The 17,615-nt window shown below is 43.3% G+C and overlaps 1 protein-coding gene across 2 annotated transcripts in view; it reads right to left on the reverse strand.

The window, feature by feature from the left end:
- Nucleotides 1–17,615, reverse strand: part of LOC141147030 (bile salt export pump-like) — a 108,546-nt gene that overhangs the window by 67,338 nt on the left and 23,593 nt on the right. For both annotated transcript variants that reach the window (XM_073633998.1, XM_073633997.1), the window contains 5 exons: nt 16,630–16,763; nt 10,735–10,906; nt 10,520–10,644; nt 9,786–9,960; nt 3,933–4,046 (listed from right to left, as the gene is read on the reverse strand). In XM_073633998.1, the coding sequence (XP_073490099.1) occupies nt 3,933–4,046; nt 9,786–9,960; nt 10,520–10,644; nt 10,735–10,906; nt 16,630–16,763 (720 nt within the window). The remainder of the gene's footprint in view (nt 1–3,932; nt 4,047–9,785; nt 9,961–10,519; nt 10,645–10,734; nt 10,907–16,629; nt 16,764–17,615) is intronic.

A 17,615-nucleotide genomic window follows, 5' to 3' on the forward strand; every position in this document is an offset into this window, starting at 1 on the left:
GACGGCCAGCTCTAGGAAGGGTTCTTGTCATCCCAAACGTCTTCCATTTATGGATTATGGAGGCCACTGTGCTCTTAGGAACCTTAAGTGCAGCAGAATTTTTTTGTAACCTTGGCCAGATCTGTGCCTTGCCACAATTCTGTCTCTGAGCTCTTCAGGCAGTTCCTTTGACCTCATGATTCTCATTTGCTCTGACATGCACTGTGAGCTGTAAGGTCTTGTATAGGCAGGTGTGTGGCTTTCCTAATCAAGTCCAATCAGTATAATCAAACACAGCTGGACTCAATTGAAGGTGTAGAACCATCTCAAGGATGATAAGAAGAAATGGACAGCACCTGAGTTAAATATATGAGTGTCACAGCAAAGGGTCTGAATACTTAGGACCATGTGATATTTCAGTTTTTCTTTTTTAATAAATCTGCAAAAATGTCAACAACTCTGTGTTTTTCTGTCAATATGAGGTGCTGTGTGTACATTAATGAGGAAACAAATGAACTTAAATGATTTTAGCAAATGGCTGCAATATAACAAAGAGTGAAAAATTTAAGGGGGTCTGAATACTTTCCGTCCCCTCTGTATGTATTTTTTAAAAGTGCAAAAGGCTTTAATGGCTCCTGAGGGTTAATGAAGCCACTTGCAACTATCTTGGATCAGTTCATCAAAAATGCCTGCTATTATTCCCATTATCTTATGGTTTTTTTTTTTAGAAATTAAAAAAAAAAAATATTGTACATTTTGTACTAAAATCAATTTTGAATCATTCCACTCCTCCCTAGTGCTCTGTAAATCGTGTGCACACACATGTATTAACGCTGCACCCTGTATTAAAAGTGTTTTTGTAAAAAAAAGGTTTTATATGACTAAAAACTAACAAAAATACCAGTTTAAAATTATATAAACTTTAAATAAATTTAATAAAATCTGTCCACTATTCTAGTTTCCCTTTAAGGGAGCTGCATGAACATTTGAAAGGAAATTGGAAGTCACTACATGCACTGTATGAGATGTAGTTTAGAAAATGCTGCAATATGTAAAATTGGCCATATACGTCTCTGGGCAGAATAGAAGTGCACTTACGAAAATGATCCTATTGGGTTTACCTGGCCTTTTGCTGTATTTCAGCATAAAATTGATTCTATTCTGGAAATCACAACTGTAAATCTTGTTGTTTTATATTGAGTAAGAAAAAGAGCTTTCTAACAAGCAAAATAACCACCAGTCTAAAACTCTGTAGCTGAGCGGCAGTAAAAAAATAGTGAAAGTCATGACACATTCCAATCTCAGCACAGTCTGACATGTAGTTGCAAGACTTATGCCCTGTACACACGGTCGGATTTTCCGTCGGAAAATGTGTGATAGCACCTTGTTGTCGGAAATTCCGACCGTGTGTGGGCTCCATCACACATTTTCCATCGGAATTTCCGACACACAAAGTTTGAGAGCTTGCTATAAAATTTTCCGATAACAAAATCTGTTGTCGGAAATTCCGATCGTGTGTACACAAATCCGACTCACAAAGTCCCACGCATGCTCAGAATAAATTAAGAGACGAAAGCTATTGGCTACTGCCCCGTTTATAATCCCGACGTACGTGTTTTACGTCACCGCGTTCAGAACGATCGGATTTTCCGACAACTTTGTGTGACCGTGTGTATGCAAGACAAGTTTGAGCCAACATCCGTCGGAAGAAATCCATGGATTTTGTTGTCGGAATGTCCGATCAATGTCCGACCGTGTGTACGGGGCATTAAAGTGGAACAAAAACTGAAAAGAAAGAAACTGCGAACTAGCAGGCTTTTTATTACAGAAGAGACGTGTAATGTCTCTTCTGCAATAAAACTCACTTATCTACCTGTTTGCAATCCCCTGTTGCACATGCAAAGAAGCGAATTGCCCATGGGACTTTTTTGGAGGCCATAAGACACCAAAATATAAAAAAGAAATAACATCAACTTTATTAGGGCATAGAGAATACAATAGATTAAAAACAGAGAATATGCTTTACTGTTGTAATCTATTTTATTCTCATATGCTCTAATAAAGTTGATGTTATTTCTATCTTATATTTTGGTGTTTTATGGTCTCCAAAAAAGTCCCATGAGCAATTTGTTTTGACTTCTTTGTAAGTATGTGGGATGGAAGTATTTACGCTTCTGTACTTGACCTAACAATTTTATAATGAGCTGCACATGCACTCCTGCACATGAGCGGGAGTGATGTCATCCCACACTGGCCAGTCAAAAAAAAGCTGAAGACTGGCACCTGGAAGAAACCATGGAGAAGATGCTGGCACTGGCTAGGGGCCTCCTGGGTGTTGGGCTGTTGGAACTAAGGTAATTATTTTTTACTTCAGTTCCATGTTAAACTGAAACTCACATATATAAACATCCAAATTAAGTTGATACTAGTAGACAAGGAAGTAATAATGTAACTTTCCTGCTATACCGCTTTATATTATAAAAATTGCTAAGTGAAGTCTGTGCAGAATCCAGCACCTCTGGGATCGTCAACCTCCTTCGCAGTGCTTCATGGTTCCCTTACTCCAAAGTAATGATAATGGTGGGTGTTCAGTGTTTGGTTGCCTTTGCTCTTTAGCCCTGAAGTGTGCACCTACTCCCTTATCACCCGGGCACACACAATGTGCTTGGTGCCCTCAGTGGGCAATTTAATACCCCCTGCTCCCTAATTGAGTAATATGACTGAAGGACATGTGCAATATTGTCATGACTGATTGTATTATTGTATGATTTTAGATATGTACATAGGAGTGCACACGGGGTGTGCCAGGTGTGCTTGGGCACACCCTAATCACCCTGTGTGGCGCAGATTCCCCCTGCTTCCTGCCCTCCCCCACCTGGTAATGATCACTAACTGTGTTCATTCATAACTGAAGCATAGTAAATTTGGTTTACTATGCTCCAGTTTGTGAATGAACAGGAAGCCACTCAGCACAGAGCTCTTCCCATTCATTCACTGTCTAGTGCAGCTGAGGCTGCAGGGGAAGATACTGGGGAATCTCTGTCCTCCATCCCTTTCTCTGTCTCAAATGTGAGACATCAAGGGTCTGTTTATAGCCCTGATATTTTCCCAAAGCCCCCCAACCGGGGTTCTAAAAAAACTGTATAAAAAATTATAAAAAATAATATAGCAAAAAAAAAAAAATAACAACAATAAAAATAAAATAATAAATATATAAAACTACTGGCACTGTCCACTGCCCTACTGATACCACCCACTGCCCTACTGACACCATCCATTGTCCCACTGACACCATCCACTGCTCTACTGACTGACCCCACCCACTGTCCTATTGAGACCAACATCTTCCCTACTGACCTACCTAACATATTTTAAAATGTTTGTTCACATTTATTTATAACAGTGTGTGCGCCTGTGTGTATATCTATATATAGAATGCCCACACTGGATATGTATATACTGTCTTAAAAAGCGGACAATATCTGTGAAATGCATAACCATCTCACAATCAAAACAATGCAATGAGCTAGATATTGAGTCTGTTCAGTTTCACGCTATTAACACTTTTGTCAAAACTCCCTGAGGTATATGGTAAATGTATTTGAATACCATATTTCGTATACAGCTGTGGTGCCATTAGCGGAAACAGTAATCTGTTTCATTTATATTTATAGTCATTTTTGTACAATTCTATGATATTATATGTAAATAAAAATCATATTTTAACTATATCATTTTTTATGGATGATGGCATGGCATATTTAAAGTCCTGATCAGTGAAATTGGAAAAATATTCTTTTCTACCAAGATGTAGCGTTAAACAAAACAAGCAAAATTTACTGAAGCTAGTAGAAGCAACATTTGGATTCATTGCTATGGATTACTGCATGTGTCAGTTTGATCTCTGTCTTACTTAATATACTTGACAGTTATCTTATGTCAGGGTAGCTTACATTGTCGATGGTCTCATAAATGTTTGTTGCAGCTCCACGTCCTGAGGCGAAGGCTTGTAAGCAGGGAGATGCTTGTCCAAGGTTCAAAGCACCCACCAGGACACCAAAAAATACCTAGAATAAATAAAGTCAATACTTAAAATATGACTGATTATCACTATAGAAAAAATGAAAAACACCCCAATGTCTTTACGAATAAGCGCAATCAGGGTGAAACCCATACAGTGGCTTCGCCTAGGGTGGAAAGGAGGGGAAAATAAAGCATGACCTACGGCGGAGGGGGGCCAGAGGAACATACTTGGGACGTGGAACAGTGCAGTTCTATCTTTCTTTACACTGTGATTATCAGTATAGTTAAAGTGGAGCTCCACCAAAAGGGGAAGTTCCACTTTAAGCTGTCACAGTCGCAAGCTGTCACAGACGGGTGCCCATAGTAAAGATGCCGGCGCTGCCGAGGGAGGGCACAGGGTGAAAACAACTGGGGTGAGTGCACCGCTGGATTATCGGACAGGTGAGTGCTTATTAAAAGTCAGCAGCTACGCTTTTTTTATGGTTGAGGAGGTTCCAGTAATAAGTGTGGGCAGGACAATCACTGAATTATGAATTTATATCGGACCCAGCCAATCCATAAGGTCTTTGTTGAGAGAAATGGTTTAAGGGGATGATAAATAGATCATTTGGAAGGACCTTTCCAGAGTCTTTTTCACCTCCTGGGATGTATGCTAGAAGGATTTCAATCTGGGCTTTGCCTCAGCCTGAGGCATGTGCTGGAGGCCCAGAACATTAGCTGCTGTGCTGGAGTGTGTATATCCACAGGAAGCTGGGCTAAAAGATGTTTGCTTGGAAAGAGCATCTGTAAAGAATTTCCTGGCTGAAGAGTGTCTTTGGCTGTTATTAGAGGGTCTAGAGACACATTGGGGTTTATTTACTAAAGGCAAATCCACTTTGCACTACAAGTGCACAACAAGTGCACTTGGAAGTGCAGTCGCTGTAGAGCTGAGGGGGAAATGCAAGGAAAATAAAAAACAGCATTTTTGCTTGCACATGATTGGATGATAGAAATCAGCAGAACTTTCCCTTATTTCGATCTTTCCCTCAGATCTACAACGACTGCACTTCCAAGTGCATTTGCAGTGCACTTGTAGTGCAAAGTGGATTTACCTTTAGTAAACTAACCCCATTGATTACAGAGATCCACCACACCTAGGATAGACTGCAGTTACCTAGAGCATGCTCCTAAAGTGGCTACCACTACTGCTATCAGAATACCTGACTTATTTTTGTGCTATTTTTGAGTATCCTGTGCCCCTAAACCTTTTCTTCTAGAATTAAATTCAGTAATAAAAGGTAACAAATTTATTTTTCATTTCACAATACACCAAGAACCACACTGTAATGTCCTGTACACACGGTCGGATTTTCCGACGGAAAATGTGTGATAGGACCTTGTTGTAGGAAATTCCGACCGTGTGTAGGCTCCATCACACATTTTCCATCGGAATTTCCAACACACAAAGTTTGAGAGCTTGCTATAAAATTTTCCGACAACAAAATCCAATGTCGGAAATTCCGATCGTGTGTACACAATTCAAATTAAGAGACAAAAGCTATTGGCTACTGCCCCGTTTATAGTCCCTACGTATGTGTTTTACGTCACCGTGTTTAGAACGATCGGATTTTCCGACAACTTTGTGTGACCGTGTGTATGAAGACAAGTTTGAGCCAAAATCCGTCGGAAAAAATCCACGGATTTTGTTGTCGGAATGTCCGATCAATGTCCGACCGTGTGTACAGGACATTTGACTGAAAAGTTAGCCAAACACACTACTTAGGAGGTCATTTAACAACACTTTAAGAAGAGGAGTTATACACACTTCCCATAAGTCAAAAAAACACATATCAAGAGAACCAAATCACATCACTTTGAGTAAAAAGGGACTTTATTCTGAATGTAAGAGTAAAAATGTGCTGCTCCCATGCTGCCTTGTATGGTTCAAATCCTAGACAAAGATCACATGGTCTTTAGCCACCAGGATCATTGTGGAACTTTCACACCACTAAAGACTGCGGAGTTCACTGAACTCAGAAAGACCCTGCCCTGTATTAGTAAGAAAACGTTCAGGGAACCACAACCAGGTAGCTGAGTATAAAGGATGAAAAACGTGTCCATTTGCGTATATATTTACAGACTAAACATATGTAGCGCTGGTAGATTTGCGATCTACCATCTGATAGGTAAATTTAGTAACTTGTTCGTTAGGAAGATTAGATTTGCCTCTGTTCCAGCTTGGCTGACGTTGCGTGTGTTTCCATACTGAGCCGTGGGTGTCGCTGTTACCGCTGGCTAGTGTTGGAAGGGTAACGTGTCTAAGCATATGGATGCTCTTCTGTCCCGGAGACAACTCGGTGGAGGTGGTCCTCCGAGTTGCATTCTGGGCGAGGGTATTTATGGGACAGACGCCATATTTTGGGGTTCGTTTTACAGCCACCTGCTGGCACTCCTGGACGACAGGTATGCGTTAGAGAGCTATCTCGTGGTCCTCCTTTACGGAGGCTCGCGTTGCTGCGGCGCAGGGGTGGGCCCAGAAGCTTGTCTGGGGCCTACCACAGCGGCCGAGGAATGGTCCTGAGCTGTCTATCCAAAGGGAAGAAGCTGGACAGCCGAGGAGATCCCAGGGGAGGACCCGTCATGGAAGGATCATGCAACGTGCTGGTCTGGAGAGGGGCCTGGTGACTCGGTTGGAGGACGTATCCTAAAGTGATTATACAGCATAGTGTTGCCAGGTTGGCTTAAAGGTTCAAGCACTGTGACTGACATTCACCACAAAAAAAACAATACATCCTGTGGCAGAGGATTGTACGGGTTCATCCCAAATAAGTCTGTGGCAGAGACTTTTGTTTGTGCTACGTGCTGGCTGCTAGGCTAGTAAGAGAGGCCTATCCAGGCGTGCAAGGAGTGTGTTCCACCAAGGGAGTACTGAAATATCCAACTCCAAGGACATTAGTCAAGAATCTTACTAAAAAGGTATTTGAGTTTTCCTCTGCAGTTCTCCTTCTGCCTCTTTCCTGCTACTTCCTTCGTTGATGGTTTAATAAAGCATTGAAAACATACTCAAGTGTTGGTGCGTGTGTCATCCAGAGGTAAACTCAATGGAACGATAGACCCGCTGCCGGTGAAACAGAGGGAAGGAGAGAGAAGGTAACAAGCCCGCTTAAACCAGCAGCTCCACCGAGAGTTAGTGCTACACATAGAAACAAGTTTTTTTTAGAATATTGTTCATAAGAATATTTGCATAGAGCTGATCACTTTTACATGTTTATTCAAAACACATGACACAGTATTATTCCCCTTTAAAATGCAATATTAACTTATCTGAATGACTGGATCCCTACCTGAAGAACACATTTCATTTATTCTCTGTAACTGCTGAAACCAATTTCAGAGTGAATAAATCAATCTTGCACGGGTTGCAGTGCCTACAGTCATGCCTTTGTGTGTGCAATATTAATTACCATCGACTTAAGATGCGACCTTGAGCAAGGTTTTTACATTTCCATTCCCAGAACTTCTGCACAAAGCTTGACTGGCCAGGTTAAATAGGCAACACCATTAAATATGTGGAAATGAGTAGAACATCAAATATATTTAAAAGTTTAGCTAAAATTAGATGACAGTGGAGTTATTTAAATTAGGTGGGACAATAAAAGTTATATTTTCAAAGTAGGAAAAAAAATATACATGGAAAGAACCTCTACTAGTATTCCTGTGGGAAAAGGTCTATTTAACATTTGTAGTAAGTGCTGGGGCATGTGAATTCTTATCAGCATTTTACTAGGAGATAAGTATAGAGCAGCTTCAGGCATTAAGAATACTCAAGAAGTAATTCTAATCTATCTAGGAAACATTAACTCTTTGCTAATGCTATGAGTTTAAAGGACAACGTACCATAATACCAGGGGCGGACTGACAACTCATGGGGCCCCTGGGCAGTAGGAGATTATGGGGCCCCCAGGCAATCAGAGATTATGGGGCCACACAGTATACACAGACACACAGTATACAATCACACAGTATACACATACATATACACACAGTATACACAGACATGTTTCTATTGGCTGAGAAGGTACTGGAGAAATGGGGCAGCTATAACCTCGGGATTTTTAGACCAAAAGGATGTCAGTAAGGGACATTTCAGAGACAGATGTAAAAAAAACACAGATTTTTACATACTGTCCCTGGTTTTACTGAGGCTGGCAACCCTGATGGGGTCCCCTATTGGCCCAGGGCCCTTGGGCAGTGCCCGAGTGGCTCAATGGTCAGTCAGTAATTCTCCCATCACCCTAAATGCAGCCTGTCTGGTAAATGTACTTACCTTCCTTCCAATATTCACTGGAAGCCCTGTCCCATGTCACACAGCCTTTGCAATGTAAACAACCCCCCCTCATAAAGCCCTTTTCATTGCACACGTGCACCCCGACTTATTAATTTTATGGATGAACCATATTCTTGGTGGCCTCTAAAGAACTTGGCTTGGATGTTTTCATTACAAAGACTGTGCAGTGCTGGGCAGGATGCAGGCCACATAGTAAATATTGCCAGAATGGGGAGGAAGGTATATATTTTACCAGGTAGACTGCATTCAGGGGGGTTGGGGGGTTTAGTTAAGGAATAACTGTACTAAAGGTACAGCTGTCCTTTAAATCGGAAACTAAGACATATGTGTCCTTAAAAGCTAAAACCAAGTCTCCCTAATGCCACGCCTGCTTTCTCACTATCTAGTGGGGCTCTGTACCTATCTTACTCCCCGAATTTGGCACCAGGCTCCGCCCCCGTGCGTCGCGACGCTCGCAGGGAACAGAGCCCGGCACTGTGATGAATCAAGCGGAGGACACAGCTTGCACGCACAGCGGGGAGACATCGCAGGATCCTGGGGACAAGGTAAGTAACTTTGCTTGGATCCCACAATGCGATCCCGAGTGTGGCTCGGGGTTACCGCTTTTGGTATGGAAAATTCACCCAGAGCCACACTTGGGAATACTGCTAGGTAGGTTAATAATATTCACATTGTTAAGTGAGCATTTTCTACTTCTAAAAGAAGTAAAACAAACGCAATGTCAAGGAGAAAGATACCAACAAATTGAAATGTTATACCTAAAGTCAAGGAGAAGAGACATAGACATAGGGCCTACAGGTTAAAACTGGGGTTGGCGTATAAAAGTTTTCAAGTTAAAATAAAACATGGAGTCAGAATATAACTGGTGTCAGGAAAATGTACCACCCCTCCCACCACTCTTTAAGATTTTTCTTTATGGTTATTGTCATTCTGCTGTGGACTGTTACAGGTTTGCTTTGGATAGTCATAGCAGCTGGTAGGGTACAAGGTCCATAGAGATGGTCATTATGATCAAATGTAAATTGATAAGGATCCATCATAGGACCCTTATTTTGTATGGTTCATGCACAGTGAATTGGAGGTCATTCATTGTATCTGCTGCTTTTGGTGTAATGTCTCCAAGTCAGAATTGTTCGGCTGGAGGCCTACCTTACAGGTTTATGCAGATATTCTTTTAAGCAGAATTGGCTACAAGGACATTGGGGCACCATTCCTATTTATATTGCATTGAGTGTTATTCTATTATTTATACAATTTGTTCATAAAAAGCTGCGATGGCCATTAACCTCCATTTTGTGTCTTGAGTGGGTTACTTTGGTATTGAAGAGTAATGCAGTGGTGGTCAGGCAGTATGGAAGAAAAATTCATCTTTAATACCCTAGTCATGTTCTACAAATACAATCTGGGTCAGGTTTTATTTAGACTATGTAGACTTCCACTGAGGATACTTCCTTACCTGTAACAGATTTCCAGGTGAATACTCTTCCTCATCAAGGACCAGTTGGGATCCATACCAAAACGCCAATGCATAGCAGAGGAATATGATAAACCACATGTATCCAGTGAAGAATCCCATAATAATACCTTTCCTTATTCCCCAGCGCTGAGCATAAACAAGGTTCTTGTCATACCTGTGTGAAAAGAAACAAAATACAACATTAAAACACATTACTCATACAACATAACCACATAGACTCACTGCTCAGCGATCTACAGTACCACCAGTTTCTCCTTTGAGCTGTATGTTGTCAAGCATTATTTAAGTAACTTTTGAGTGCAGGGCATCAAGGATCCACCCGCCGGAAGTGCGTTGCCACATCACCCTGCACTCGTAATTGAATTATGCAGGGCCTAATGATGACATCATCATGTTAGCATTAGCAATAATCTGCATCATTAAGGACCATGCAGAGTTGGACAAAGAGGCAAAGAGGGTAACATTTGTCACATTACTGGTCAGAAGACATTTATAAAAATTTTCAAGTAAAAAATGTAAAGAAACATGCAGGTTGTGGAGACTGGAACTGGGCTTTAAACAAAAGTTAAAATGCTAGGACCACAAAAGGTTTTTTTGCCATTAAATTGTAGTAACTAGGAAGCTATTTTTGAAAGTTGCAAGCAAAAAATTTCCATCCATGACATCTTTAAATAGCATTTATTGACGATATGGTTAAATAATAAATAACAAACCTCTCAACTTCTTTTAACTCGCCACCAAAAGCTGCAACAGTTCTAATACCAGACAGAACTTCATCAGCAACTGCCCCGGCCTTAGCATATGCCTGCAGTTCTCTTCCTGTCAATTTTGCAACAGCCTTGAAAACACAGACAGATTCAGAATGTGCACAAATATCCTTGAGGACAATGAAGACTTCATGATTACTACCTGATTAAAGACTTCTTACCAATGCCATAAGAGCAGCTCCTACTCCAATCAGTGGGCTTACAGCGATGATAACCAAGGTCAATTTCCAGCCGTTGACAAATCCTAACAAGAAGCCGGCTAGAAATGTGGTGAATCTCTGGACGAATATCCCAACTTGGTCAGCAATGGCATCATTAATTTTGTTTATATCACTGAGAAAACACAGAAAGAAATCATGTTTATGAAAATTTGAAAAATAATGAAGAAATGAATTTAGTTACATAAGTACGCAGAGATTTTGATTTACTAAAGTAGAGGTGACATTGCCACCAAGATAAGGCAGCGTTCTTTCTCTATTGATGACATAATGATGTTCCAGTGCTTGTGTATTCATATGCATGATTTCTGCTGTGTAGCTTACTGTTGGTGTCAACCAATAAGGAAATAATATTTCCAGCACAAGGCATTAGGTTGAATGTAAAAATAGGAATTGGATTATGTTGACTGTAGAATAATGCCGCGTACACACAATCGGATTTTCCGACGGGAAATGTTGGACGTGAGCTTGTTGGCGGTAAGTCCAACCGTGTGTATACTCCATCAGACATTTGTTGTCGGACTTTCCGCCAACAAATGTTGGCTAGCATGCTCTCAAATTTTCCGCCAACAAATGTGTGTTGTCGGACTTTCCAATCGTGTGTACACAAGTCCGTCGGACAAAAGCTCAAATTACAAACACAATTACAAACACGAATCAAGGACAAGCCAGAAGCGCTCGGTCTTGTAAAACTAGCGTTTGTAATGGAGATATCACATACGTCTTGTACGTCACTACGTTCGTAATTGTTGGCCAACATTTGTGTGACCGTGTGTATGCAGGACAAGTTGGAGCCAACACCCTTCGAAAAAAATTCCATGGTTTTGTTGTCAGAAAGTCCAATCGTGTGTACAGGGCATAAGACATCTGAATTGTGAAAAAATATTTCAATAAACTGGAAAATCGGATTACAACAAATAGCTGATCATTTCCCTTTTCAGTAAATAAAAGGGCTTGAAGCTTTTACTCTGCATGTACTTGTAGGCACTTGCAGTCTATTTTCTGCATTGTAAATAGCGCTCGACCGCAGCGGCATTGCAGTTGGAGGAGAAATCAAGGGGAATAAGGTTCCTCTATGGCAGTGGTTCTCAACCTGGGGGTCAAATGATGATTTGCCAGGGGTCACCAAATCCTGGGCTGTTCCTGAAGCCCGCAGCTCTCTCCCAGCCTTTTTGTGGCCACCCAGCAGGGCTGTCCCTGAAGCCTGTGGCCGCCCAGCTGGGCTGTTCCTGGAACCCGCGGCCACCCACTCAGCTTCTTCGCAGCCACCCATTCAGTTCACGGCATGGCTGGGGGGCAGAGACTAGAGGTCAGCTGACTGGTGAGGAATGTAAAGTGGGAGGGGCTGGAGGAGACCCTATCTCCTGATTTCGGCATAGGTGTCACTGTTGTGAGACACCACAAAGTCAGAGACACAGTGAAGCCGGAGACGCAGTGAGTAACACTACCTGTGATTGTAGTTGCCATTAAAAGTCCCCACTACAGTTCTAAGATCAGCAGATGACCTTGATCAAGAGCACCCAAGTTGGCTGATCAGAACTCCCCCAAGCATTGCCACTCATCCCAACTCCCACCAGCACTGCCACTCATCCCATTCTCCCCCCACCCCCCACCAAGGAGTAAGCGAAGGAATGAAAATAGAGAATACATGGAAGGGAGAGGAAAAGAGGGGAAGAACAAATAAAAAGGAAGAGAAAGAATAAGAGAAAGAACAAGAAAGACGGATAGAGAGAGGGATGGGGAAAAAACCCAATAAATTAGGATAGAGAGATATAAAAGGGAACGAAAGGAGAACAAAGAGAAAGAGTGGTACATCCTAAAATGTACCATAAGGGGTTTGTACGAGTGGAAGGCACTCAGGTAGCGCTAAATGTCCGTGGGTTAGGGGCGCAAATTACTTGTCATGCCTTGGGTGCTGACAACCCATGCTACGAAAATAATTTTACTGTTAGGGGTCCTCACAACTTGTGAAATTTTATCAAGGGGTCACAGCACTAGAAAGGTTGAGAACCACTGCTCTATGGGTTCCTGAGTCACTGGGGAGGCTATGCGATTGGATGCTGCCACCCCATGTGACTCTGGCAGCCACCTTGGGTCAAGCAGAGCTTTTTTAAGGCCCTGACTCCAAGGCTTGGCGCGTATTTCAAGTGTGGGTAGTGTAGGGTCAGGTCACCCATCTGACAGGGACAGTGATTAGCGGTAGGGAGAGGTTCCAGATGAGTAGAAAAAGGATAGTGACATGCCCTCCTTCCTGGAGACCTCCTCATTTGGGTACAGATTGGCCAGGCCACTTTTTACCCCTCAAGACAGATGGTGTCAGCACATCCAAGACCTGCTCTGCTACACATCGCTGTTGTATTCTGTGAGTGTTCCCAGTTGGGCGCCTTCCTTCCGAGCTTGTTGTGAATTGCCGAACCCAACGTTAATACAAGTTCTGTTCTCTGCAACTGGACTCTGAGCCCTGGTTCACACCAGTGCAATTTGTCATGAGATTTGCACCCCATTGCCAGAAATGAAACCATTCAAAGCATTGTGACTAGGGATGAGCTTCGAGTTCGAGTCGAACTCATGTTCGACTCGAACATTGGCTGTTCGCAAGTTCGCCGAACAGCGAACAATTTGGGGTGTTCGCGGCAAATTCGAATGCCGAGGAACACCCTTTAAAAGTCTATGGGAGAAATCAAAAGTGCTAATTTTAAAGGCTAATATGCAAGTTATTGTCATAAAAAGTGTTTGGGGACCCAGGTCCTGCCCCAGGGGACATGGATCAATGCAAAAAAAAGTTTTAAAAACGGACGTTTTTTCAGGAGCAGTGATTTTAATAATGCTTAAAGTCAAACAATAAAAGTGTAATATCCCTTTAAATTTCGTACCTGGGGGGTGTCTATAGTATGCCTGTAAAGGGGCGCATGTTTCCTGTGTTTAGAACAGTCTGACAGCAAAATGACATTTTGAAGGAAAAAACTCATTTAAAACTACCCGCGGCTATTGCATTGCCGACAATACACATAGAAGTTCATTGATAAAAACGGCATGGGAATTCCCCAAAGGGGAACCCCGAACCAAAATTTTAAAAAAAAAATGACGTGGGAGTCCCCCTAAATTCCATACCAGGCCCTTCAGGTCTGATATGGATATTAAAGGGAACCCCGGCCAAAATTAAAAAAAAAAATGACGTGGGGTTCCCCCTAAATTCCATACCAGACCCTTCAGGTCTGGTATGGATTTTAAGGGGAACCCCGCGCCAAAAAAAAAAAAAAAAACGGCGTGGGGTCCCCCCAAAAATCCATACCAGACCCTTATCCGAGCACGCAACCTGGCAGGCCGCAGGAAAAGAGGGGGGGGACGAGACTGCGCCCCCCCCCCTCCTGAACCGTACCAGGCCACATGCCCTCAACATTGGGAGGGTGCTTTGGGGTAGCCCCCCAAAACACCTTGTCCCCATGTTGATGAGGACAAGGGCCTCATCCCCACAACCCTGGCCGGTGGTTGTGGGGGTCTGCGGACGGGGGGCTTATTGGAATCTGGAAGCCCCCTTTAACAAGGGGACCCCCAGATCCCGGCCCCCCCCCTGTGTGAAATGGTAAGGGGGTACAAAAGTACCCCTACCATTTCACTAAAAAACTGTCAAAAATGTTAAAAATGACAAGAGACAGTTTTTGACAATTCCTTTATTTAAATACTTCTACTATCTTCCTTCATCTTCTGGTTCTTCTGGCTCTTCTGGTTCTTCCTCCGGCGTTCTCGTCCAGCATCTCCTCCGCGGCGTCTTCTATCTTCTTCTCCTCGGGCCGCTCCGCACCCATGGCATGGGGGGAGGCTCCCGCTCTTCTCTTCATCTTCTTCATCTTCTTCTCTTCTTCTTTTCTTCTTTTCTTCTCTTCTTCTCTTCTTCATTTTCTTCTCCGGGCCGCTCCGCACCATGCTGGCATGGAGGGAGGCTCCCGCTGTGTGACGGCGCTCCTCGTCTGACAGTTCTTAAATAACGGGGGGCGGGGCCACCCGGTGACCCCGCCCCCCCTCTGACGCACGGTGACTTGACGGGACTTCCCTGTGACGTCACGGGGAAATGCCACAGGGAAGTCCCGTCATGTCCCGTGCGTCAGAGGGGGGCGGGGTCACCGGGTGGCCCCGCCCCCCGTTATTTAAGAACTGTCAGACGAGGAGCGCCGTCACACAGCGGGAGCCTCCCTCCATGCCAGCATGGTGCGGAGCGGCCCGGAGAAGAAAATGAAGAAGAGAAGAAGAGAAGAAGAGAAGAAAAGAAGAAGAGAAGATGATGAAGAAGATGAAGAGAAGAGCGGGAGCCTCCCCCCATGCCATGGGTGCGGAGCGGCCCGAGGAGAAGAAGATAGAAGACGCCGCGGAGGAGATGCTGGACGAGAACGCCGGAGGAAGAACCAGAAGAGCCAGAAGAACCAGAAGAACCAGAAGATGAAGGAAGATAGAAGAAAGAAGAAGTATTTAAATAAAGGAATTGTCAAAAACTGTCTCTTGTCATTTTTAACATTTTTGACAGTTTTTTAGTGAAATGGTAGGGGTACTTTTGTACCCCCTTACCATTTCACACAGGGGGGGGCCGGGATCTGGGGGTCCCCGTGTTAAAGGGGGCTTCCAGATTCCGATAAGCCCCCTGCCCGCAGACCCCCACAACCACCGGCCAGGGTTGTGGGGATGAGGCCCTTGTCCTCATCAACATGGGGACAAGGTGTTTTGGGGGGCTACCCCAAAGCACCCTCCCAATGTTGAGGGCATGTGGCCTGGTATGGTTCAGGAGGGGGGGGGGCCGCACTCTCGTCCCCCCCTCTTTTCCTGCGGCCTGCCAGGTTGCGTGCTCGGATAAGGGTCTGGTATGGAATTTAGGGGGAACCCCACCTCATTTTTTTTTTTTTAATTTTGGCCGGGGTTCCCCTTAATATCCATACCAGACCTGAAGGGCCTGGTATGGAATTTAGGGGGACTCCCACGTCATTTTTTTTTTAAATTTTGGTTCGGGGTTCCCCTTTGGGGAATTCCCATGCCGTTTTTATCAATGAACTTCTATGTGTATTGTCGGCAATGCAATAGCCGCGGGTAGTTTTAAATGGCTTTTTTCCTTCAAAATGTCATTTTGCTGTCAGACTGTTCTAAACACAGGAAACATGCGCCCGTTTACAGGCATACTATAGACATCCCCCAGCTACGAAATTTAAAGGGATATTACACTTTTATTGTTTGACTTTAAGCATTATTAAAATCACTGCTCCTGAAAAAACGGCCGTTTTTAAAAATTTTTTTTGCATTGATCCATGTCCCCTGGGGCAGGACCCAGGTCCCCAAACACTTTTTATGACAATAACTTGCATATTAGCCTTTAAAATTAGCACTTTTGATTATTCATGTTCGTGTCCCATAGACTTTAATGGTGTTCGCGTGTTCGAACGAACTTTTTTCCTGTTCCCATGTTCTGGTGCGAACCGAACAGGGGGGTGTTCGGCTCATCCCTAATTGTGACTCAAGTCACAGCGACTTTGAAAAAGGTTCCTGCGCTACTTATTTTGTGATGTCATTGCTACTTGCATTGACTTCTGTTAAATGAAGTTGCAAGCCAAAATTAAATGGCACCTCAAAATCGCACTGGTTGGCGAGTGTGAACCAGGGCTGCCGCCACAGCACGCTGCACCTCCCCACATACTGCTAACATCCTTAACCATTCTGGACCAAGATAAGACAACGGATCCCAGTGCAACATAGCTTGTATGAAGATGGTCTTGTCTGTCATTGTCAGTGAGTCACTTGATAGTGTATGGCCACCTTAATCTTACACCTATGAGAGTTACATCAAGCAAAATGGCTTACTCAGACATTCTGGTGTTCAGCTCTCCAACGGATGTGCAGTCAAACCAACCAATCTCCATCCTCATCACTTTGCGGAAGTAGAGCTTCCTTATCCTTTGGATCTGCCTGGCTGCAGAAGTGACCCAACAGCTAATCTGTGGGAGAGAGATGGTGAGATTATGTGCTATTGAAGGAAAGTATACAGTAAATACAGCACTACCTAGTCTTTATATCCACTAAAATCTATTAGCGCAACCCACTAGTGTATAGTGTGAAATTATGTGTATAAACAATATGTTATGAAAAACTGCTAGTAATCATAATTACATACAGTGATGTGCAAAAAAATATATATATATCAAGTGAAAGATAAATAAAATGATTCCACCTAGTTGCTGCTATCCCCGAAAAACATGTTCACTTCACATTAATCGAATATAATATCAACACAGTGCTGCACTACTAGTATAAATTCATGCTTCAGTAAATTAAAATTGTGACACAATGAAAACGTCAGTGACTGTAGTCCCAATATTAAATGATTGCAAAGTCAACTGATGACATCAAAGATTCAATCTTCACCTGAACCATGAACAAACAACATAAAGGGATACCTTTCTACTAACCAGCAATGTAACTGGGCCCTTCTCCACTGGCCACCAATATAAGCTGGGCTTCTCCACTGATGACTGATATAGGCTGGGCTTCTCCACTAACCACCAGTATAAGCTGGGCTTCTCCACTGACCACCAGTAGAAGCTGGGCTTCTCCACTGACCGCCAATATAAGTTGGGCTTCTCCACTGATCACCTATATAAGCAGGGCTTCTCCACTGACTACCAACAAAAGCTGGGCTTCTACACTGATCACCAATATAAGCTGGGCTTCTCCAATGACCACCAATATAAGCTGGGCTTCTCCACTGACCAACAATGCAAGCTGGGCTTCTCCACTGACCACCAATATAAGCTGGGCTTCTCCAATGACCACCAATATAAGCTGGGCTT

The sequence above is a fragment of the Aquarana catesbeiana genome, linkage group LG06, assembly GCF_042186555.1.
Source record: "Aquarana catesbeiana isolate 2022-GZ linkage group LG06, ASM4218655v1, whole genome shotgun sequence".
Classification (NCBI taxonomy): domain Eukaryota; kingdom Metazoa; phylum Chordata; class Amphibia; order Anura; family Ranidae; genus Aquarana; species Aquarana catesbeiana.